The sequence below is a fragment of the Lagenorhynchus albirostris genome, chromosome 2 (genome assembly GCF_949774975.1).
Source record: "Lagenorhynchus albirostris chromosome 2, mLagAlb1.1, whole genome shotgun sequence".
NCBI classification, from domain to species: domain Eukaryota; kingdom Metazoa; phylum Chordata; class Mammalia; order Artiodactyla; family Delphinidae; genus Lagenorhynchus; species Lagenorhynchus albirostris.
Genome location: NC_083096.1, coordinates 77,741,402 through 77,764,637, shown reverse-complemented (window position 1 = coordinate 77,764,637; position 23,236 = coordinate 77,741,402). Strand labels below are relative to the sequence as shown.

At 44.5% G+C, this 23,236-nt stretch overlaps 3 protein-coding genes across 11 annotated transcripts in view; 2 read left to right on the top strand and 1 right to left on the bottom strand.

Moving 5' to 3' along the window:
- Positions 1–154: 154 nt before the first annotated feature.
- CDC42SE1 (CDC42 small effector 1) lies at positions 155–7,955 on the bottom strand. 2 transcript variants are annotated; one of them, XM_060139003.1, is made up of 5 exons: positions 7,777–7,955; positions 4,306–4,623; positions 3,673–3,783; positions 2,865–2,953; positions 155–2,594 (listed from the first exon to the last, which is right to left on the bottom strand). In XM_060139003.1, the coding sequence occupies exons 2-4, from the start codon at positions 4,357–4,359 to the stop codon at positions 2,879–2,881; spliced, it is 240 nt and encodes a 79-aa protein (XP_059994986.1). In that variant the 5' UTR covers positions 4,360–4,623; positions 7,777–7,955; the 3' UTR covers positions 155–2,594; positions 2,865–2,878. The 2 variants fall into 2 exon arrangements, with proteins under 2 accessions (XP_059994986.1, XP_059994987.1); XM_060139004.1 differs by lacking the exon at positions 7,777–7,955 and adding an exon at positions 7,599–7,700.
- Positions 7,300–13,773, top strand: MLLT11 (MLLT11 transcription factor 7 cofactor). Its single transcript, XM_060139002.1, has 3 exons — positions 7,300–8,124; positions 8,737–8,809; positions 12,472–13,773. The coding sequence occupies exon 3, from the start codon at positions 12,478–12,480 to the stop codon at positions 12,748–12,750; it is 273 nt and encodes a 90-aa protein (XP_059994985.1). The 5' UTR covers positions 7,300–8,124; positions 8,737–8,809; positions 12,472–12,477; the 3' UTR covers positions 12,751–13,773.
- Positions 13,774–15,403: 1,630 nt separating this feature from the next.
- The window catches only part of GABPB2 (GA binding protein transcription factor subunit beta 2), a 31,147-nt gene continuing 23,314 nt past the window's right edge, over positions 15,404–23,236 (top strand). For 5 of the 8 annotated variants that reach the window (XM_060138990.1, XM_060138991.1, XM_060138992.1 and 2 more), the window contains exons 1-4: positions 15,404–15,553; positions 19,577–19,684; positions 21,630–21,797; positions 22,355–22,549. In XM_060138990.1, the coding sequence (XP_059994973.1) occupies positions 19,577–19,684; positions 21,630–21,797; positions 22,355–22,549 (471 nt within the window). In that variant the 5' untranslated portion in view covers positions 15,404–15,553. Of the gene's footprint in view, positions 15,554–19,517; positions 19,685–21,629; positions 21,798–22,354; positions 22,550–23,236 lie in introns of all 8 variants that reach the window. The other 3 variants (XM_060138995.1, XM_060138993.1, XM_060138982.1) reach the window with 2 other exon arrangements.

The following is a 23,236-nucleotide window of genomic DNA, read 5'->3' as shown; positions in this document are numbered from 1 at the left end:
TTATCTTCTCCTTGCCTTCAGGACACTTGGCCTTCTCTCCTCAGAAAGGGCAAAGTCGGCACAAAATTCCATGACAGCCACTTTCTAGGAGTTGCCTTCATTAACCACGTCTACCCTTTAACCCAACACACACCTGTAGTGATTACTCTGGGACTATTTTGCTTAAACTTTTTTTATTTGAAAATGTATTTAAAAGTCCAACGATTTTTAATATAAATTATGACTCTCAAACCCATTCCCATCACTCTAAATATTGTTAAAGTGATGGTAGCATACACATTAGAGAAGGTAGCTAAAGGTGAGAGAGCACCAAAGAAAAGATTGTGTCTAAAGAATAGGCAGTAGAGGGACTTCCCTGGCGGTCCAGTGGTTAAGACTCCTGCTTCCACTGCAGGGGGCGTGGGTTCGATCCCTGGTCCGGGAACTAAGATCCTGCGTGCTGCGTGGTGTGGCCAAAAAAAAAAAAAAAAAAAGAATAGGCAGTACAATAAGGCTCAAGATCAGGGTGACCAGAGATTCCAGGAGTTCCCCCATCTTTCTGCCCTATCCTGTTAACCCTTTAGATCTAGTATAACCCTTAGGCTAGTCAGCTACTTTAGGCCAACAAGATGAGCTACTTTCAGAGCAACTAGCTAGACTGGAAGTGGGTACATTGGGAATGTATCTCTATAACCAAGCTTAAACACTTAAAAACAAATCTGCAGGAAATACACTGAAATTAGAACCTCAGTCACTATAGGTGGGGGCAAACTGGCTGGATGGTGGAGTCAGCAGAGTGGATCTTAGTTCTCACATTCCTGACCCCCAATACCATCAAACAGGATCCTTCCTGTTACTGAGCTAATGAGAGCCCTGCCTTCTCATCTCAGAGCAGGCAGGAGCTCATCTGTTCTGCCCTCCTCATCACCCTGCAAGGAAGGGGCCAGAACAAATCACCTGAGATAACTGAAAATGCCTGAAGACCCGACTCCTACATTATTTTCCCACCTAAAGCAGACTCTTCAGCCAGGTGGGCAGTGGGACCTGGTCTTCAGACAAAACTCCCTGAGTCTTATTTGTGTCTGGTTCTAGGACTAGGGCACAGAAACAGAGCTTAAAATTTGGGGAGGATAAGCTGGGGTATCCATGGCTCTACTGTTTTTCACTCCCTCCCTTCCCCAGTCCCCCCATACCCTGTTCATGTCTCCACACTGCAGGAACCCCTCCTCCAGACAGCATAAGGATGGAGAAGCACAGTACACGTCCATCACAGAGACATGAACCCATGCAAGCACAAGCAACACACTGAATAAAGTGTTTGGAGATTATGTGCAGCCCTACTGAGCCTACTTTACACAGGGCCCTAGTTCATCCATGGCTCAGGCTTAGGATGAACAAGTGGAAATCATCTGAGAGAAAAATATCAAGTGGCTCTCAGCTGGGGGTGATTTTGCCCCCTCGGAGACATTTGGCCATATGTGGGGACATTTTTTGTTGTTATAACTAGGGTGGGCCAGGTATGCTGCTAAACATCCTATAATGCACAGGACAATCCCTCACTACCAAGAATTATCCAGCCCAAAATGTCAAAAGTGCCTAGTTTGAGAAAACTTGCTCTAGAGGTCTGCCGGCTCTCATGCCGGAGGATCTTAAGATCACTCAAGGATGATTGTTTTCAACCTATCTATTTCACCACCACTCCCATTCTCAGTGATCAGTAAGTCTACCCTGAGACATAACTCCTAGTTTTGCTGCATTCTGGGTTTCTCTCCAAGATCCCTCTTCCTGCTCTCTAGGCCAGCAGGGAGGTGGGCAGAAGGCAGATCCCCAAGACTTCAGATTAAGACCCACCTCTTAACTCTTATCCAGTGGGAAACAATAAGGCTCCTGACAGGGATGGGGTTAAGGATAGAGGTAGTAGCAGGATGGGGGTAATTAAGAGAACTCATCTTAAATTGAATTTTTAATTAATTTAAAAAAAAAAAGGAAAGATCTTAGGAGCCAGCAATGCTACAGAAACATAGGGTTAGAGGCCTACCTAGAGAAAGACCCTGGTATCGGCAGAGAGATACTGAGGGACTGAGTTTCAAGTCTGAGATCTAAAGAGAAAAAGTAGACTAGCCAGTGGTCACCCTCCCAGACCCTGCTTGACGTCTGCTTCAGTTCATTCCAGGATGAAAGATAAGGGCAGGGAGGTAGGGAGCTTCTCAGCAAAGCCGGCTTCAGCTTTGGTAATCTCACCTACCCACCACATTTAAGGAGTTCCAGGTTAAGAGTTTACAAACATATGGCACCTAGACCGTCATTCAGGAGAAGGGAACTCATTCCAAGTTCCCAGAAAACTCCTATCTCAGATCTGATAGTGTCCAGGGCTTCAGCTGAGCTCCTTCTGGCCAACCAGTAGTCACTTGGTCAGTCCTGCTGCCTTGACCCCCATCTCCAGGAGGGGCTACAGCCAGAGGGAGTAGAGGGAGTCCAGCCCCCAAGCCATTTGAGGCACTATTAGACAGATAGGGAAAAGAGGGGCCCTGGGGTTACTGATTCTAGGAGGGAAACTGGTAGGGCCAGCATCTCTTCTGGGCTGGACAGGGTGAAGGCTGGACACACAGTGGAACCTGATTAAAGGAAAAAAAGAAGGAAGATTAGCCTTGAAGAAAACCTTAGGGAGAGGGTACCACCTGGTTCACACTTAACTATTTCCACAGTGTGCTCTTTTTTTCTATTTCTACCTGTCTGCACATCCCTTTCTCTCTGCCTTTCTGGATCCTACCTTTTTGACTCTTCCATTCTAATTTTCTTCCTCCCTTCACTTCCCATTCTCGCAGAGGATCATGGTTCTGAGGCAGGGGGCTGGAGGTGTTGGATGGGTTTCTCTAATCACTCACCAGTCGTATTGGAGCTACAAGCCCCTAGAATTGCTCCACGGTCTGTCTCGGTTTCCCTTGGATCTCATCTGCTCCTGAACTGCACCTGTCTGTGAAAAAGCACACGTGAGACCCTCTCCTAAATCTTCCTATGGCACAGTAAAAGAGCTCCCCTGTGCCCTCCAGGGAAGAGGTTGACCCCATCTCCTTGACAATAAAATCAATCTGAAAAGGTTAAAACTAATCTCTATTGCTCCAAGGGAAGTAAGTCTCAATGCCTCCCTTCACAATGACCTTCATGAGGATGAGACAAAGTGGGTCTTGTACTAGTAAGATCCTCTCACAAAGGACTCTCCCATATTTATCTGTGTTTCATAACTGGTGAAAAGATTCCTTCACTACCTCCAAGCCCATTTCCCTTATTTTGAGAGCAGAAATGCATATTAAACATTACTTAGGATAGAGGTGCTCAGCCTTTTCCCTGTCCCAACACTCCCAACCACAATATGACTTACTGTGGCGCTGAGATAGCAGTTCTTAGTTAATAGAAAGAAGGGTTATGGTTTTTGGAAAAAGCCCTCCAAGTAACTATTAAGACATATATATCCTCCATCCGATGAAGAAAAATCTGCTAATTGTAAAGACAAGGGAGCCTAGGACAGAGACTTGAAATGCCAGATCTCAGATTTATGCAGCCTGTGACCAGGACTAGAATCCTAGCTTCTTGCTTCCCATCGAGAATTCTGTTATGCCCCCAGCTTGAACTTTCAAAAAAGGGCACAGTTCTAGGTCACAACCTCATATCAACCTCTCCCCATTCCCTTGTTACCATGGCAAGTCCATCTCCAGCACCCATCTCCCCAGAGCCAATGTGAGTCAGGTGGACAAAATTCATTGGTTCCCCAATCATGGTCCGGTCAATCCGTCTCCTCTTCTTCTTCTGATTGGAGAAGACAGGGAGTTACATCACAGTGGAGGAAGGGAAGAGTTGCAAACCACTAAGGGAAAAGCTAAGGGCCTGGTGGGAAAGGGGATACGGCATCATAATAGGGAAATCACTAGGGTATGAAAGGCAAGGTTAGAACAACATAAACAGAGAGAGGACACAGGCAGGGTGGTAAGGGCAGTGGCCTGCAGAGTGAACACTGGACAAAGAAAGGACATGTCAAAGTCACCTCTGGCTGATGAGGAAACAGTGGGGAAAACTGACAGGTATTAAGCTCCACCTATAACCCCTGTCCAACTCAAAATGGACAGGAAAAAGAAGTGATAGCTAGGACTGTTCACTTCCTCCATCACCCAGTCCCCTTTATTCCATGTACACACCTGCCAGGCCATAGAAGCTATCCTGACAGAGAAGAAGGCAAGAAGTGTGCTTTTTAGACGGTGGATCCTAGACTGATGTATCTATGTCCCAGTATACGGTAACTGGTTTGTGTGTGGTGGGGTGGGGGAGACTTACCGGCTGGGGTTTCTCTACCACGCAGCAGCCCAGTTTGTGCCAAAATTCACTCATGTTCCCCGATGGTTCCAGTTTCACGCCTCTGCCTGAGGCCCCAGAGGGCTCTTGCTCTGGTGCCTTGACCGCCCACTCCTCACTCCCCTCAGGTGTAACAACACCCTGGGTTTACTCAGCTGGACAGGTCTAGAGGAAGTGGAGTCCTCGGAGCCCTTAAGCTGAGTGGTGAAGGTCAGTGTCTCAGACCCTGAGAGACTAGCAAGGTCGGAGAGTGGGGTGGGCAAGCAGGCACGAGGTTACGTCTTCCACAGACCTGGAACCCTGGATGAGCAGAAAGTAAAGAGAGGAGAAACTTTAATGAGAAATCCACTCCCCCACTCTTTGAGAAGGCTCCTGATGAGCCCGTATCTTCCTGCTCCCCTGTAAAGGCCCTAGTCCTACAACCAACACTAACCTTCTCCAAACATAAGAACCTCCAAGTCTGACTCTCAGAGAAAGGCAAACAACCAAAAGGGCACCAAAGGGTTACGGAACAGTAGCTGCTGGTACCCACGGAGGGGAGAGGAAGGGGGCTAGAAGCTAGGAAGAGAGGATGGGAGGGGACTAAATGATACTAAATGATACTGGCAGAAATGAGCAAAGTTTGGGGCTGTTACAAGCTCCACCTCCCTTCCCCCTGGGTTTAAGGCAGAAGGGGAGGGGCATTTAAGTGACTTTGAAGAGGAAATGGTGGTTTTTTGTTCTCACAAACAAGGCCTCCACCCCGACCCTCCCTTTTTCCTTACCTTACCCTGAACACCTAGATTTTCTTTAAGACCAAAAGAGGCCTTGACTACCTAGGTCCTAGGTGACCAACTGCAGCAGGTTGGAACCTAAGGCTTTCTACAGTGAGGAATTTTTTCCCTCTCTGTTCCCTGCCCTTTTTCCTCCTCATTTCCCTCAACTGAGATCCAACCCCTCCCAGAAGCCATTTAACAGTTTTTTTATTACTTGACCTTGAGATCCTTCCTGAGGGCTGCCTACACTCTTTTATCTGTGTTCTATGTCAATGCACTCCTCTGTGTGCACCTCTGTTTGCACATATGTGGCATGACCCTATGTCCACGTGTGTGTCTTGTGGAGATCATCTGTGCACAGGTTGTAGGTACACGTGCCAGGTATCTTCTGTCCCATGAGGAATCTTTTTCCAGCCTCCCCACCCTCTTCGCATGTCCTGTCGTGCCACTCCGCTCTGCCTCACACCCCATAGGGCCTGGGCCTCCCTCCCTCCCTCCTCCCCTCATGCTGTGACCTGTTCTCTCTTCCCTCCTTACCACTTCCACCCCCAATCTTCATCAGCCAACCAGACATGAGGAACTTTCCAACAGCATTAGTGTCCAAGGAAGAACTTCCTCCCCTCTTCATTACTGCCAGCCAGGGTAGGGCACATATAGGTTTCCTCTATTTTCACTGCATTCCCCTAGTGCTATAATACAAGCAACCTCAAAGATTCCAAACAGGGCAGTTTCACGCACATTACACTTTAGCCTGAATAGGAATCTCCCCTCCCTCCAAGATTGGAACCCTGATGCTCTGGCACCCTACACTGATCTAAGAACTGAGAGGGTTTCTTCTCAGCCTTGAGATGAGATCACAGAAACAGTGAGACACAGCTTCTGAGGGATGGAAGGACCCGGGAGTCCAGGCTTTCTCTTACTTCCCTTCCCACCACTGGAGGGGAGGAGTAATGAGACAGGGCGGAAGTCAGAACACGGCTGTCCAGAGAGGGGAGCTGTGGTCAGTGGGGAAGTCAGTCAGTCACAGGGTTTGTCGTGCTGGTGGTGGTGTTGGGTGGTAAGGGTTGGGGGGGTGGGAGGGGATGAAGAAAACAATGAAGAATCAGAGGAAACCCCCAACACTACCAGACACGCTGTACTGAGACTGGACTCTCCCCCAACACCCTCCTTGCTCAAAGCTGAGTGAACAGAAGTGGATGGTGGGAGGGAAAAGGAGAGAAGAGGGGGAGGAGGAGAGAGGGAAAGGGGCAGTGGAGGGAACAAGGACGTTTCTGTTCCTTTTCCACGGACCTGGCCAGGGCTGGGTGGAGGGAAAGTGTGTGTGTGGGACTTGGCATGAAATGACCAATGATGGTGAGAAGTGACCAGGAAATTCCATTCCCTAGGACACAGGACATAAGGGTCTCTGAAACCTGGGGGTGGGGTCAGCGTGAGGAGAAGACTGGGCAGGGTGAACGTGGTGGTGGTGGTGAGGGGGGAGGGGAACAGGCCAGAAAAGGAAGTAAGAGTGATTGGCTGCCACTCTCCTTTAAAATATCTAAAGAGTGGGTTGAGGAAAAATGAAGTCCTCAACTGGTCAGCCCAGGAAGAAGAGGCACCTGAACCCACTACCCACTATTTCAACTCCACAATTAAGGGGAAGGGCTGGGTAAACAGTAGGAGGGGTCAGGATTAGATCGTATAAGGCCATACCCTGACTGCCAAGTAGTGCTGTGACTTGGGTCTGAGTCCCAAATAGGAAGGGTGAAATACAGAGCTGGAAAAGACACCAAGGTCACAGGAGAGCTTAAGAGTTTTAAAACTATTGGGGAGTGAGCAGGAGAATGGATGGGAGAAAGGTTCCAGGGAGGAAGGATGTACAGAGGTAGTTCCCTGGTCCTGTTCTAGCCCCAAACCGGTTTTCCCGGTCCCGCTGACTCCAGCCCCAAGGCCTCCTACCCCGCTGCCTGACAAGCCTTCACAAGAAGCAGCTGGAGAGAAAGAGAAAGAGAATTGAGAAAATGGAGCGGGCAATTCTGGCTATGAGCCCAGGGCTGCAGCTGGTCCCCTATGGAGACCTCCAGCCATGAGGGCTGCTGCGGGGCTCTAGAGAAGTGGGGGTGGACCCCAACTTTCAGTCAAGTGACAGGCATTTGCCCCAGCACCAACCGTGCCCTTCCCCAGGAAAGGTCTTGTGGAGGCTTAAGAGGACACAGGGCTAGGCCCTCAACTCCCCCATATTGCCCCATAGGTTCAGTCACGTAGGCTCCATTTCTGCCCACCCCCGGACTCTACCCAGAAATTCTTTGCTCCTCCCAAGTTTGAACTAGGATTGGGCCTCTCTGTGAATCCTTCCGACTTTGTCACTGTCTGGCGTGGCTGCTTGTCTCAGATTTAGACCTTCCCGGACCAGCTCTGCTTCAGTTTGCTGGCACACGGCAGCACCGAGGTTGGCGAGTCTCAAAAGAGACCTTTTTCCCACCTCCTGTCTCCCCCCAACACTCCAGACCCGTCTTCCCTTCTGCTCTTCATTGGCCTCACCTGCGCACCGCCGGAGCACGGACAGGGACGGCTCCTCACCCGGCGCACCCCTTTTGCCACCGACCCAGCATCTCGACAGCCTTGGACGCCCTCCTCCCCCACCCCCAGCATCCGGTGCGTCTCCGCCTGACTGGGCAGGCGGGACGCACGGGCCGAGGGACCGAGTCCGAGGCCTCACCTGCTCTGCTCCGGCATCCAGGCGTCCGGCGCCAGCTGGTGGGGGGGCTCCCGCTCGGTGCCCGCCGGCGTGGGGTTCCCGGGCTCGCTCCTCGGCGCGGTGGGGGAGCCGAGGGCGGAGCAGCAGAGGTGCGGCTGGCTGAGGGCGGAAACGGCCGCGACGCGATTACGAAACCCGTCCGGCTGGGAGCCGGGCGCACAGCTCCCCTCTGGACTGAGGTGGCGCTGCAGGACGGAGGGACGTGGGAGGGGCCTCGGAAGCCCCCGAGGGCCGCCGCCCCTGCCGGGAAAACCCGGGAAAGCGGACCCTCGAGGAAGGCCTGGCACGCAAGCTGGACCCTCCAGAATCGTGCGTTCTGTTTGCGCGTCAGGCGTTGCGGGGCGAAAGGAAGCAGAGCCCCCAAATCCTTCGGCCCCAACCGAGTTCAGAGATTGGCAGAAGCACACGCATCCCCGATGTCCCTGTGCCCTACCGCAAATGCAATAGGGCTAGGTTTATTTACCCATTGTGAGGGTGGGAAGGCAAATCGGGAGGTACCGAGGGAGAATTTTTGTGATTCTCAAAAACAGTTCGGGTGACCTGAAATCCTTAAATTGGGGAATAAAGGGACACTCCTCCACGTTGTCTAGAGTCAAGACTTTTAATCCATAAACCTAAAATTAGAGGACAATTAACTACTCATTCATTACACCCTCAGTCTGCACGGGGGAGCTGGAAGAGCTCGGGAATCAGACCAATAAGCCTACGGAGATGCTTTAGTCCTGTCTCCCTCCCTCAAGTGTTCTGGAACCTATCTTTTGAATTAGCCGAGTCAGGCCGGGAGGGGGCGGGGAGTCCTTCCGCCATTCTTAGGAGGGGCTGCATTGCAGGGGGAGACTGAGCAGACTGACTCAGTCACTGAACAGAGAGGGAGTGAGAAGACAAAGCCGTCAAAGCCCCAACAGCTTTCTTGTTCTCCAGCCCAGAGCAGACATCGGAGCCCTCGAAGTACTCCCTCCATCTTTGGAACACGCTAGTAATTCACTGATAACAGGTAAACGAAACCGGGGCGGGGGTGGTGGGGCGGCGGCAAGGGGCTGAAAAGATAGTCGGTGCTTCTAGTTAGGTTGAAGACCCCAAATGAGGATGGGGTTGGGGGACAGTTCAAGAGGAGCGAAGGCGGCGCTGTGAACAATAGGCAGTTATTCACAGTTTTACATCTTTGCTAAGATCTCCAACCATGCCTTATAATCCTTTACACAGATATTAATTTCTAACAATTTACATGTAGTTATTTCTCAGCATTTATCTCATTTCAGTTGTCAGTTTGCCTATAACATTGTCCTTAAGATAATAAAATTGTTAATTTTATTATCTTCAGTTTAGTAATCTACATCTTCCTTTTCAAGCTGTCAATTTGTTCTCCCAGCTTTTTGATGAATCTCTAGTCCTACTGTACCACTCTAGCCTCTACTTCCCTGTATCTTCAAATGTTTTCTGTTGTGTTCCATTGATGTGTCTACCCTCACCCCAAACTTATTTGTCTCCATAGGAAGGAGTTTGGAGGGAGAGATACGCGATAATATTGAGATAATATTGAGATTAATCCTGATCTTTCTTTTAACAGTCTCCTCCCATTCCCAAACCTATTCTCCAAAGAAAGAGGCAGTTTGAGGTAGGAAGGTAGGGGCTTCTGTGTTGGAGAACTGCCTGATCCCATATTGAAATCCAGTACAGTCCACAAGAGCTAGGTATGGGGGCAGATTCTGGAAAAGGAATGCTTATTTGCAGCAGAATGAGACACATAATGAGATGCCAGAGAGGTTCCATTCCCCTCCACCACCATCCCTTGTCCTCCCCTCTACAGTGGCAGCATGACACAGCAAGGCCCTGTTGGGTAGGCCCTAGAGTCCCACTGAGGATCTGGACAAAGGGTATCTGGGCGTGTCTGTGTGGCTCAGAGAGAGCCACTTTATGCTATGTATTTGCTAATTGTGTATCTCTAAGACTAGACAGTGATATTTAGAAATTACCTTTGCCTAAAATACCTGAATAATTTAAAATGAAGGATAGTGGGAAGCATTTATTGAGCATATATTGTGGTACAAGGCACTGTCCAAGCCCTTTAAGATAAGTAAATGAGAGATATAAAGATAGATGAGCTATGGGTAGAAAATATTTGGGGAAGAGAAAGCAAGCTGAAATGGGACCCTGTGCAAATTTTGGGTATTTGGGAATTAAATCCATACTATATTAAATTTAAAATGTTCGGGTATTTTAGCGTCAATTTTCGGTGCAGTCAATGTTCTTGACTTGATTTTAAATGCTGTATATACTTGATTGAGTGCCTTTCCGAAATGCATTTGGTACTCTGTACACGTCTGAATCAATGGCATGGCTAGAGATTTTGGACCTTTTAAGTTAATATTTTGTACAATTTCCTTTACCTTTTTTAATTGCAAGAGAAGCTCTGCCAGACATTCAGAATTGTCAGGACAGTTTTTATACATATACTGGTTGAAGAAAAGGAGTCAGTTTGTCAAAGAGCTTTTTCCCTTTCTCAGATCCTATCTTTCTCTCTTCTGCCTTTGCATTTTCACCATTCATATCAGAATCACACTTAACCCACTGAATATCTGTTCTTCAGGAACTAAGAATTCTTGCAAGTTTTGAGAATATTGGTATAGGATTATAAAAAGCTGCAGGCAACTATCTATGTATAACACATCAAAAAAGAATCAAGACTGGAAATTATGAGACCCTATCCAAACTGACTGGATAATTTCTAAGGTGTTTTCTAGTTTTAAAATTCTATGCTTTTTTTCCCCCCTATGATTCTATTTTTTAAAGAGCCTATTATGTGCCCAGCATTATACTAAGCTCACTCTGGAGGGGACTGGTAAGGGAAGGGATACAAAAGAAGCCAGCTAGATTGGCAAACAACTAGTACTGTTAGTTTAAAAAAATCCCCATGGGAAGAAGTCAATAAGGCTGCTGACGCCTAAGGTTTGCTTCTTACAATCTCTACAGTCCCAGACTAAGCCAGGGTTGGCTGGTTGATAGGAACAACATTTTTTGTAGCTTTCTGTGCACATGCCTCTGCAAATTACTGTGGAGATGATCAGGGCTGAATATCATAGGATGATGACCTCACCTTTTCAACATGCTCCCCCACGCTTTTACAGTCCTCGAATTACCCTCCTTTTAAGCAGCTTGTCTGCTGAGTAATGCTCAGCTCCCAGGGTTTATTTTGGAGCTTGAACCTAAGAAGAAAAAGAGTAACTCTAACATTAAAAACATCCTGGTCTACCCACTTACCATTCCTAAAGCCCCTACACTCACACATAACTGTATTCTAGATTAAGGCCTACTTTTTCTGCCACATTATATGGGGGCATTGTGGAACCTACTTAAGGCCACTATTTAGGAGTCTCAAGGCCTGGTGAGAGCCAATGGACTCTGTTGGAGGAAGGCCTTGTGAAATGGGGGTTCTATTTTTGGAGGCAGTGGAATGTTCTTTCTGCTCCTTTGGGAACACTTCAACTAATGCTTCTTGCCCCTTCCCTTGGTTAGTAAGCAGCAGGGTGGGGGCTGCAGGGAGATATAATAGTCTAAGTTCAGGGTGTGGGTGGAACGGGCAGGAAAGGTGAGAGAAGTACTCATTAAAACATGGAAAAGTATCTAATTCTGTTAAAAGACTTTCTCCTTCCAATCTAAACTTTACTTTCCTTACCTGAAATTTCTAATCCATTTGCTCTATCATCAGGTGTATTCTAGCACTGGGTCAGAGAAGCAATCCTGTTATGGCATAGAAAAATTCTTCTAGCACCTGCATTTTGTTCTGAAGGGGAGGTAGGCTAGAGAGAAATAGGCTGTTAAGGTTTATCTGTGGGGTTTTAAATGGGAGTGGCAAGGTATTCATTGTATTAAATACTAAGGGAAAATTAGTCAGCAGCCTTGAGTGTCTTTTGTGTTTAAAGCCCAGCACTTGTGAAGAAGGTACAAAGTAGACTGGTTTTTACCCTTGGGGAAACTCTCAGTTCCTTGAAGGAGATAAGATTATCCCTATACAAGACATATAACAGTGATCTGTAACCCCAAACTGATATAGTCAGGTAAAACTCTACAGGCATTGTGGGAGATACTGGAAGAAATAGGGTAGATGGAGCTGAGTTAAGTTTAAGGATGTCCTCCAGGAAGAGGTGAGTTTACAGTAGGGTTTAGAAAGCAGGGAGGAAAATAGAAAGTAGAAAAATCATGGAAACCCTTTTCAGAGGTACCATGACCTATTAAACGAAAGGCAGGAAAAAATCAAGAATATGAAATATAATAAGAGTTCAGGGGAAAGATTCCTCTAGGGACTTGAATGGAGTCTTGAAACTTGGATAGTATTTTAAGGTGGAGAGTGGAGAGAGTTAAGACAGGAATAAGCATAGCTGTAGCAGAGAACATACTACTGCTAGGAAGAATGGGGCCAGATTCTGGAAGGCCTTGAAAACCAGACCCAAGCAGTAGGCAGTAAATAAGTCATTCCAAGATGGGGAGGAGTTAGGAAATGGTAGAAAATGGTAATAGAGGAAGATTCCTGAAGCTTGTCCTAGGGAACCTGGATTATGTACAGAGGCAAATGGGGATGTAAAGTTTCTCAGTAAGGAAAGGCCATGGGCCGCAAAGAGGTGGCAATACCATGAAGACTGATAAGTGGTTTCTTTCTAGGAAGTTATGAGGGACCCTGTGAGTAGCCAGTACAGCTCCTTTCTTTTCTGGAGGATGCCCATTCCAGAACTGGATCTGTCGGAGCTGGAAGGCCTGGGTCTGTCAGATACATCCACCTACAAGATCAAGGACAGCAGCGTTGGCAAAACAACGGGGCAAGCAACCGGAGCAGAGCAGGAGAAAAACCCTGAAGGCGATGCCCTCCTTGAGTACAGCACCTTCAACTTTTGGAGAGCTCCCATTGCCAGCATCCACTCCTTCGAATTGGACTTGCTCTAAGCCCAAGACCTCTCTCCCACCACTTGCCCTCCTTTCCTGCCCTTTCAAGCCCCTCCTTTCCACCCTTTTACCCTATCAGTCTTGCTCTCTCCCCTCTATTGTGTTGAGGTGGTGCTGATGAATCTGCCAGAGTTGTGATTTATTTATTTATTTATTTATTTATTTATTTTATTTATCTATCTTTCTTTCTTATCAGTTTCTCTCAAAAACCCTCAAGCCACAAAGTAAAGGGTTCAAGCAATGGAGTATTGGGTCACAGGGATTCCTTTCCTCCCCCCCAGATATTAATTCCAGAAAACAGGCCTGATGAGGGCACCAGAGAGTAGTATGGAGTGCAAAATGGAGGACTGATTTTTTTACTTCATTTTAATCAGCTTCAGAGATTGCTCAAACCTTCCTAATTTCTTGCTCCAGGCCAGTAAACACAAATATTTCTTCAAGTGTTGATGAAAACCCTGTAAGTTTCAGTTTGAGGTTATCTGCTCTACAACTGTAGGATTTCTAAAAGGCTAAGGTGGTCCTGCTCCTTCCTGTAATACACTTTTTCTCAGAGAAATTGGGGATAAAGGTTTAAAACAAGAGGAAATAATACATCATGGGAGATGACAATAGGGGAAAGCACTGAATCATTTCAGAAATAGATATGCTCTCTCAAAAGGGTTTTCCTTCTTCAAGCTTACTTTACAGTTTTGCTCCTGTCGGCTGAAAACTAGCTGAGGAAAACCACTGGGATTTCAAATCTTAAGATGCAATCCTGCTGACTATTATGATAATTTGTAGGGTATTATTCAGTTTCTAAAAGGCCTAGGGTTTGGTCTTTAGTATTTTAGTTTTGCCCTCCTGCATTTGCAATGTAGAATAATGATCAAATGGGCCTCAGGCACAGTTCTTCAGCTACCTTGATACCATGAAATGAACAATCAACTCTGACCCTACACCTTGTCTCCACTCCTTCTGAAATTATTGCTGCTGATTTGTGCTGCCATTTAATCACTTCTTTAATAAAGACATTCAATCCCAGGACTGGATTCTAGTTTTCTCTCTTCACAAGGAAGAAGTATAGATCTCAAAAATTAGCCTTGCTTCCAAGTTCAGCTTATATATTTTATCTAATATTCAACTTTGAGGAAGGGTTTGAGTAGCCTTTATACATTAAAATGATGAATTTCAGGTTGAACAGATAGATAACAAGGGTGAAATCAGCTTGAAATTATTTAAAGTATTTTGGGAGAAAGCTGTAACCAACCACTCTTGTGCTTGCCCACTGACTACCAGTATCTGAGGTAACAATTCCAGATACCTCAGAAGGTACCTATGGCATTAAATCTGCACTGCATTATCTCAGCCTGGGTGCCTAACAAAATAAACGAATTAACCCAAATACATTATCTGCTTACTTATAACTCACCTCATTAAAAAAAAAAACTATTTGGACTAATTTACAAGTAGTTTATGGGTGCCTACTATATGAGACAGAGTCGGACAACAGAGAGGTTGTAAACAAGAATGAGACAATGATTTTGACCTTCAAAAAGGGAAGCTGCAAATACAAATTTGGGCAGTATGCCGTAAATCCTTTAAAGTACATGAACAGGATCTAGAGAAATTCAGAAAAGGGGTGGATTAGTAGTTTGGGATTAGCAGATGTAAACTATTATATATAGAATGGATAAACAACAAGGTCCTACTGTATAGCACAGGAAACTATATTCAATATCCTGTGATAAACCAGAATAGAAAAGAATATATGTACAATTGAATCACTTTGCTGTACAGCAGAAATTAACACAACATTGTAAATCAACTATATACTTCAATAAAATAAATTACAAAAAAAGAAAGAAATCCAGAGAAGGAGGTATCATGTAAATCTTCCCCGTAGACTTTGAAAGGCCCACCATCAACGACAAAAGCCAAAATCGAATAAAGAGTGGAGCAGTGATATATCCTCTATTTTTACTTATTTTTGAAGGTCTTCCTTCCCGACTTCTCGCTGTCCTTTAGTTCAAGGAGAACGGTGGGTGGAGATGGGAATCAACTGTTTGGTAAATAAAGTACTTAAATGGATTTGCAAACTCATGCTCCATCCTCTTCCAGGCCCCCCACAAAGAAATGACTCCGTTGTTTCAATATTCGCGCTGACAGCTTGGCTCTGGGCTCCTTACATTAAGGCTGTATCTGGAAATGTGGCCGTCCGGCACCAGAGCTCAATTCATGCGCAAAGCCAGCAATGTCCCAAACATCTTCACCCGAGGTTGAGACAGAGAAATAGGGTTTTCTCATCAACCCTAAGGGTAGCCCCCTAAACACAAGCAAGAGAGAGCAGGACCGATGCAAAATCCGATTTCTCAGCGGTTTGCGGGGCTCTTGGCGCCAAAACAAACCATCGGGTCCGTCCCCTGCCGGAACTATAAGACACGTAATCGATAATACTCCGCCTCGCTAAATAGTCCTGTCTAAAATGTCTCGGATACACACTATTTTACCTCAAAGCCCTTCCGGGAATAGAAAATGAGGCTCTGGGGTACATCACCCTTCTGTTTGAATGCAAATGTGGCTTTTCTAATCATTTTTTCTTCATAGATTCCTCCGCCAGAAATTATATTCGCCGTATTCACTTCCGGGTCCGCCATTTTGCTGCCTCCATTTCTCCGCGAGGGGGGGGTTAAAGGCCCCCAAAATATGCATATGTGAAAAGGTCAAAAAGTAACCGTCAGTGACAGGGAGTCTTAACTAGAGAAGGAAACAGGACCAAACTGGCGGGCTCGGTGAAAACACAGCCGGCAACGTCCCGGACGAGGAGGTGAGGGGGAAGAAGAGATGCGTGGAATCGGGGGGTGTCACGGCTGGGAGGGAGGCTGCCTTGTAAAAGTTGCACCGCTTCTCAGCCCAGCCCCGGACTTCTGGATGCAGACGGAGCGGTGCCCCTTCACCAGAGCCGGGGCGGCTGGGGGAAGGAGAGGAAGGGGATGCTGCCGGGAGGAAGGGGAGGGGACTGGGAGGAGGTGAAGAATGGGGTGGGTGTAAGATCTGGGGCTGGGGAGCTGGACCGAGGGAAGCCAAGGCCACAGAGGTGACCACTAGGAGGCAGCGCGGAGCCCGGACCGGGGGCTGCTCCCTAAGCTGAGACCGTGACTCCCTGCTCCTTCTTCCAAAAAGACAGAAAACGTCGCTGTGAGGCACGGGAGGAGTTGTGATACAGGAGAAAACGGAGACCCTAATTCTCTGACCCCAGTAATAGCCTAAAGATTATTAGTGAGCTCAGTAATCTGAGCAAGAGCAGTAAGGGCCCCGCCTCCAGTTCTTGCAGTTGTTTGTACAGCTGGCGGCCCAGTGGGGACGTGTGCAATAGAAAAAGAAAAAAAATGTCGTCAGATCATGGATTCTTCGCTTCCATTTCTCCTTCCCGTTAGCTTTCTCCTATTCTCACAGAATTCCTTGAGCCACTTGACATCATCTTATTCTACTCCCCCTTCCTAGGAGGACTTTTCTCTCTCATCTCTCTTTTTAAAACATTTCGGGAAAAGGACATTCTATGACTTTCCTTTTTTTTGGCCACGCTTTGTGCGCTGGTGGGATCTTATTTCCCCAGCCAGGGATTGAACCCTAGCCCCGGCAGTGAAAGCACCAAGTCCTAACCACTGGACCGCCAGGGAATTCCCAGTAGAGGTGTTTGCGTCTTGGTGATACACTTTTTATATATAGTATAATTTGAGAAAATGTGAGTCATTTCTGCTAATGAACCACCTAAAATTTTGTTCTTTTTTTTCCACTGGTTCTATCAGTTTGTTTTTTTCTTTTTTTTTAACTTTTTATTTTATATTGGAGTATAGTTGATTAACAATGTTTGTTCTTGTTTTAAACTATTAGTTGGGACTTCCTGGCAGTCCAGTGGTTAAGACTGCGCTTCCACAACGGCGGGCATGGGTGCAGCCAAAACCAAAAACTATTAGTAGGGACTTCCCTGGTGGAGCAGTGGTTAAGAATCCACCTGCCAGTGCACGGGACACGGGTTTCGAACCCTGGCCCGGGAAGATCCCACATGCCGTGGAGCAACTAAGCCGGTGCGTCACAACTACTGAGCCTGCATTCTAGAGCCTGCAAGCCACAACTACTGAGCCCGCGTGCCTAGAGCCCGTGCTCCACAGCAAGAGAAGCCACTGCAGTGAGAAACCCGAGCACCGCAAGGCAGAGTAGCCCCCGCTCGCCGCGACTAGAGAAAGCCCGCGTACAGCAACGAAGACCCAACACAGCCATAAATAAATAAATAAATAGTAATAACTAAATTGAAAGGCAGGTTTGATATTTTAAAAGAAAGATAACCATGGAGGAATGCAAATATAAGTTTTCTGTAAGAAGGGTATGCTATCATTTTTTCTGTAACATTTTCTTAAGTCGTAAAAACTTAGATCAGATTATAGACTTTCACACAATTAAAATTCATCCTCTGCTCCAGTCCAGTCACAGGGCCTAGACTATATATTCATGTTGAACAATCTCCCCTAGTGGTCTCCTGGATACCCATGTTTGAGCACAATATTCTATGATATAGATTGGAATATTAAATAAAATAAATCTAAATCACATAGTGGCTAGATGATTCTCAAAACTTTTGGTTTTCAGGTTTTAATATTCTTAAAAATTATTAAGGACTCCAATCTGCTGTATCTATTGCTATTTACTGTTTTGAAATTAATTGTTAAATGTTAATTAAAATACAATAATAAATCCATTACATGTTAACATAAATAACAAAATTTTATGAAAGTAAATAACTTCCAAGTTAAAGAAATCGTGAGAAGAATGACATTGTTTGGGAATTACCTGGCAGTCCAGTGGTTAGGACTTGGTGCTTTCACTGACTGGGTTCAATCCCTGGCCGGGGGGGAACTAAGATCCCACAAGCACGGCCAAAAACAAAAAAAAATGGCATTGTTTTATATTTTTGCAAATCTCTTTAACTTCTGGCTTAATAATTTTCATATGTATTTCTTATTTTCATATCTATTCTACATTCAATCTTTTGCAATATGTACTTGGAGAAAGGAGGAGTATTTTAATAGCTTGTTCAGGTAATTGTGGATATTCTTCTTTGATGTTACAACAAGTGGCAATTTCTTAAAAGTTAGTTGCAATGAGGAATCTGAAACCATGTCAATGAATGTTTTATACTTGATTACCTTAAAACCCATTGATCTGCTTTCACTTTGAATGAATCTTTTTACCAATTTTGTAACATGCATTGGTCATTTGAAAAATACTGGTTCACCAAATAATTCCCATCCTCCGAATGTTGATGCATTTTATACAATATTAAAAAATCACATTCATTAGTATCACCACTACTTTTATGAGAAAAGTTTATAGTGAGCTATTAGCTCATGGAGGTGGATATTCCCAAAATTCTGTTTTTTGCATGGAAGCTGAAATTATAATTGATAATTGGCAGTAAATACTGCCAATTGTCTTCCTTGAAATGGCAGACTCTCTTTGTTCATTTTTTAAAATGAGAAATTACTTTTTACAATATGGACAAAGCAGTACAAGTTGAAAGGAAACATAATAAAAATTAAATTTATCAAGAATAGCTGTTTCCTCGTTGGTTGGAAGATTTGTAGTGAGTGGTGATTATATACCATTCAGACAATTCTGCATTGAATATAGAAACTTCTCACTATCCTGGGTATCCTTTATACCCAGGCCAGTTTCTGATTTATAGTAACCATCATTTGGGGTGGGGGGGCGCTGCAGTGGGTCTTCGTTGCTGCCCACGGGCTTTCTCTATTTGCGGCGAGCAGGAGCTACTCTTTGTTGCAGTGGGTGGGCTTCTCATTGCCGTGGCTTCTCTTGTTGCGGAGCACGAGCTCTAGGCGCACGGGCTTCGGTAGTTGTGGCTCATGGGCTCTAGAGCGCAGGCTCAGTAGTTGTGGCACACGGGCTTAGTTGCTCCGCGGCATGTGGGACCTTCCTGGACCAGGGATCAAACCCGTGTCCCCTGCATTGGCAGGCAGATTCTTAACCATTGTGCCACCAGGGAAGTCCCAGTAACCACCCATTTAAATGACCATTTTGCATGCTCTTCAGACTTAATCTCCACCATTTATTACCTTTGATTTCATGTGTTTAGCAACAGTTTTGTTTTTTCTTTTACCCTAAATAACTGAGAGTTGGCTATATGCCTTTTACAGGGAATAAAAAGTCTCTCCTACTCAGATGCTTTTTTTACTATGAGCTTTCACAAAGATTTAATAAAGCCCAAATTATTAAGTGAAAAACTGTAATGATTTTAGACATAACTATACTTTTAAACAAAGTATGTAATCTGGCCAAGCTGATGACTTTGTTTAAAAAATAACTCTAGGTGTTGCTGAGACACCTTCAACAGGTGCAGTGACGTCTCTGTTCATTTTTGAAAAAGTGTCTGCCATGTACCTGAGTCTCAGTATCCTTGGTTTATCTATTCATTTTTTGTTGTAATGTACTATTTCTACCCATGGTTGTTTCAAAGGGGTGAAATGCTGTTTTATTGATTCTTAAGCTAGAAAGGCAGTAATGTGTTTCACATATTTCCAAAGTATTTTTCTGGAGATTGAAGGTGAGGGAACTATGGTTTAGGGCCAGAAACTTCCCAAATATCTGACTGTTTGTGTTAGATGAAGTAGAAAAGAAGTGCCTTATCAGATAGTCTGCTTGAGAAGTATCTTACATATATACAAGAGGTCTGCTAAAAACATACATACAAGAGGTCTTCTAAAAACATTTTACAGGCAGCTTTCCTTGTGTTTGAGTGACAGCTTCCCAAAAATTTGTGTTCCTATGCATAAAGATGTCTTTGGTGGACTTGGGGAAGAGGTTGCTAGAAGCAGCAAGAAAAGGCCAAGATGATGAAGTGAGAACATTGATGGCAAATGGTGCCCCATTCACCACAGACTGGGTAAGCTCTCTTAATTATTCCCAGCGTGCGCTGTTACCAACCTTTTTCATAAAGGCTAAACAGTCTGTACTGATTTTTCTTCATTCTCTTTCTGCCTCAGTCTCCTTACAAGCATTTCATTTTCTTTGCCTCATCTGAATATGTGGTTTTCCTTTTCTTTTAGTTTCCAAATTGAAAGAATCTCCTGTGGATATATGGGTGGTAATTGTAAGATACTATATACTTGTGGTTTTCTATAATTTTTTAAAAATTATTTATTTATTTTTGGGGCTTCCTTGGTGGCGCAATGGTTGGGAGGCCGCCTGCCGATGCAGGGGACACGGGTTCGTGACCTGGTCCGGGAGGATCCCACATGCCGCGGAGCGGCTGGGCCCGTGAGCCATGGCCGCTGAGCCTGTGCGTCCGGAGCCTGTGCTCCGCAGCGGGAGAGGCCACAACAGTGAGAGGCCCGCGTACCACAAAAAAAAAAAAAAAAAAATATTTATTTATTTTTGGCTGCATTGGGTCTTCGTTGCTGCTTGCGGTCTTTCTCTAGTTGCAGAGAGCGGGGGCTACTCTTTGTTGTGGTACGCAGGCTTCTCATTGCAGTGGCTTCTCTTGTTGCAGAGCATGGGCTCTAGTTGCATGGGCTCTAGTAGTTATGGCCCATGGGCTTAGTTGCTCCGCGGCATGTGGGATCTTCCTGGACCAGGGATTGAACCTGTTTCCCCTGCATTGGCAGGCGGATTCTTAACCACTGCACCACCAGGGAAGCCCTATAATGTTTTAATTTTTAGAGTATTTTCTAAAGGTTTACTTCTCCCTGGAGTGTACTTGGGTTATAGGCTGTAATTAGCTAGAAATTAAACAGAATCAGTGTACTGAGTGCATTTCTAAACTAATGAAACTCCTTGTTTCCTTTTCTCTAAAATGTCCTCATTAATAAGGAATAGCCTAGCCATTTTATTTCCTTTACCACTGTTAAAAAACATTAAAGAGAAAGGTGTAATTTCATGAGTTCAGACAGTCAACTTGGAGAGCAGAGTGTCAGAAGATCCAGGTCCCGGTTATAACATGGGTTTGCTTAGTATTCATAGATTTTGTAAGCATTGCCTAATTTTAACAATTCGATAAGCACTGTCCTCTGTTCTGGGGTGATTAATTCATAAATTTAGAGGCCAGCAGTTTCTTAGCACTTCACAAAAAGGAAGAAAGGAAACCCATGAGATTAGCATTTCTATAAATAGGCCTGAAAAGAGCAATGTGAATTAAATCCAATCAGGTAAAGAGAGTGAATATATGAAAAGCAAAGAATAACAAAATAGGTTTTAAAATAGAGAGCATAACACGAAAAAGGAATAGATCTCTGGCCAAAATGGATGCTGATAGATAACTGTGATTAGTAACAAGACTTACTTTGAGATGATACAGACGTGCTTATTGCTATTGACACACCATTGCTATTTTTTTCTGCGGGGTGCGGGGGGGGCACTTCATCTCATCAGTATTTTTGCTTAGCTTTACTGTGGTAACAAACTTCTCTTTCAACCAATTAAATTTGTACCCTAAATTTCACATGTAACTTTCTAGTCTCTGCCCTTTTCCTAGAATTGTTTTGAACTTGCCTATCCCTTCCCTTTATCCCTGACTCAGAATGCTCTTTTCTATCCATTTTTTTTAACCTTCTTCTAAGCCCTATTTAAAATCATACCCTTTATGGAATTTTACCTGGTAAGTCTACCTGACTTAAATCCATTATACTTAGCGCTTCTTTAATTGGTTGGATATTTATTTGTCCATTAGTGTATTAATTTTAATGAAATAATTTCTTCAGCTTATCTGTCCAGCCAGTTTCTCTCTCCAAGGACAGGAACCTAGGCGTCACCTGTTGTTCATTTGTATCCCTCCAGTAATGATTTAGGACTCTGCACACAGTTGATATTAAATGAGTATTATTTTCCTACAGCTTGGAACATCACCCCTCCACCTTGCAGCCCAGTATGGTCATTATTCCACAGCAGAAGTGCTCCTTCGAGCAGGCGTTAGCAGGGATGCCCGGACCAAAGTGGACAGGACCCCCTTGCACATGGCTGCAGCTGATGGACATGCACACATCGTGGAACTACTTGTTAGGGTAAAGCAAGAAGAGTGAGGGTGTCTATATTGTAAAAAAGACAAATACCTCCCTGTTTTTTTACTTCAACAGGTGGTAGGAAACTAGGTTGGGAAAGATTAAGTTTAGGACAGTTTATAGTATTGAATTGCATCTCTTTCAAGAGTCATCATGGCTATGAGGATTTTATTTTCTAAGTTTTTAAAGGCTAAACAAACTTTATTGATCTTTCTTCATTTTTCTTCTGCAGGTGTTCTCTGATCTTATGCCTATTTTTTCAGGCACTCAGCTCTCTGTTAATAAATGCAACAAAAATCTGTTCTTTTCCCCTTCCTCTCCCATCTGTTATAATTTCCAACTATGTCCTTAAAAGGTCCTCTCATTTAAGGCATTGTGTCTATCAGCATTCAGGAGAATTTGAATTCAGGAGACATGTTTTTCCCTTTGATATTTCTTAAACATTTCTAAATTGGAATATGTGTAATCTCTATGGAAATCCTCTGTATATGGTGATGGGATATTGTACCTGTGCTACTGTAACCAGTGTCTCTTTGAAAAAAATTACTTTTCTATGACAGAATGGTGCAGATGTGAATGCCAAGGACATGCTGAAGATGACAGCTTTGCACTGGGCCACAGAGCACCACCATCGAGATGTTGTAGAGCTACTTATCAAATATGGAGCTGATGTCCATGCTTTCAGCAAGTTTGATAAATCTGCCTTTGACATAGCCCTGGAGAAAAACAATGCTGAGATTCTGGTCATCCTTCAGGTCCTGTTCTTTTTATACACCACAGTATACTTCAGTTGAAGTTAAGGATTTTTTGTAGGAGCTGAATCAAAACTGAATTTTCTCTATCTTATCAAAGTAATACTTCCATTATGTCTCAATCTTGTGACTCAGTGTCATTAGTATCTTTAAAAAAATAATAATATTCTATAAAGCCCTGAATTATTCATGGTGATTGAAGAACAATGTTGTGGCCAGTACAAAAATAAGTTTTTATTTGGCTTTAGAATGTTTTTTCTCCATGAAAATTTCCCTTTCTAATTAAACTTGACTTGGGATAATATTAAAAACCTCTTTATGTTTTATGAATATACATCAGCTCTTGTGAGATAGTACATAGCTCTAAAGCATATTGAGTCATAAGGAAGCCATCTCAGAATTAAAAATCAGCTGTGATGATATCATCCATTGATTTCCTAAGCCAGCGCTGGTATATCAGGAAATAATAGGATGAGAGATACAAAGATTAGTAGGACATAGCCCTGTCCTTGGAGTGTTTACAGTATGATGAAGGTAAAGACAAGATATAAAGCATTACAGTACTATGGTGGTAAACAGATACCTAGTAAGTATTACAGGAGGGAGTATTGATAATGCTTAAGGCAAGGATTAAAGTATATGTAGGCTCTGAACTGAGTTTTGAAGGAGTAGTAGGCAGAGGTGTGAGAA

What these genes read in the sequence shown, in the direction of transcription:
- CDC42SE1 (XM_060139003.1), bottom strand. Translation starts at nt 4,359, where the DNA reads ATGAGTGAATTTTGGCACAAACTGGGCTGCTGCGTGGTAGAGAAACCC. An exon ending in TGGTAGAGAAACCCCAGCCG is followed by an intron (nt 3,784 to 4,305) that starts GTAAGTCTCCCC and finishes TTCTCCAATCAG; the next exon opens with AAGAAGAAGAGGAGACGGAT. An exon ending in CTGGAGATGGACTTGCCATG is followed by an intron (nt 2,954 to 3,672) that starts GTAACAAGGGAA and finishes GCTTTTTCACAG; the next exon opens with ACAGGTGCAGTTCAGGAGCA.
- MLLT11 (XM_060139002.1), top strand. Translation starts at nt 12,478, where the DNA reads ATGAGGGACCCTGTGAGTAGCCAGTACAGCTCCTTTCTTTTCTGGAGG.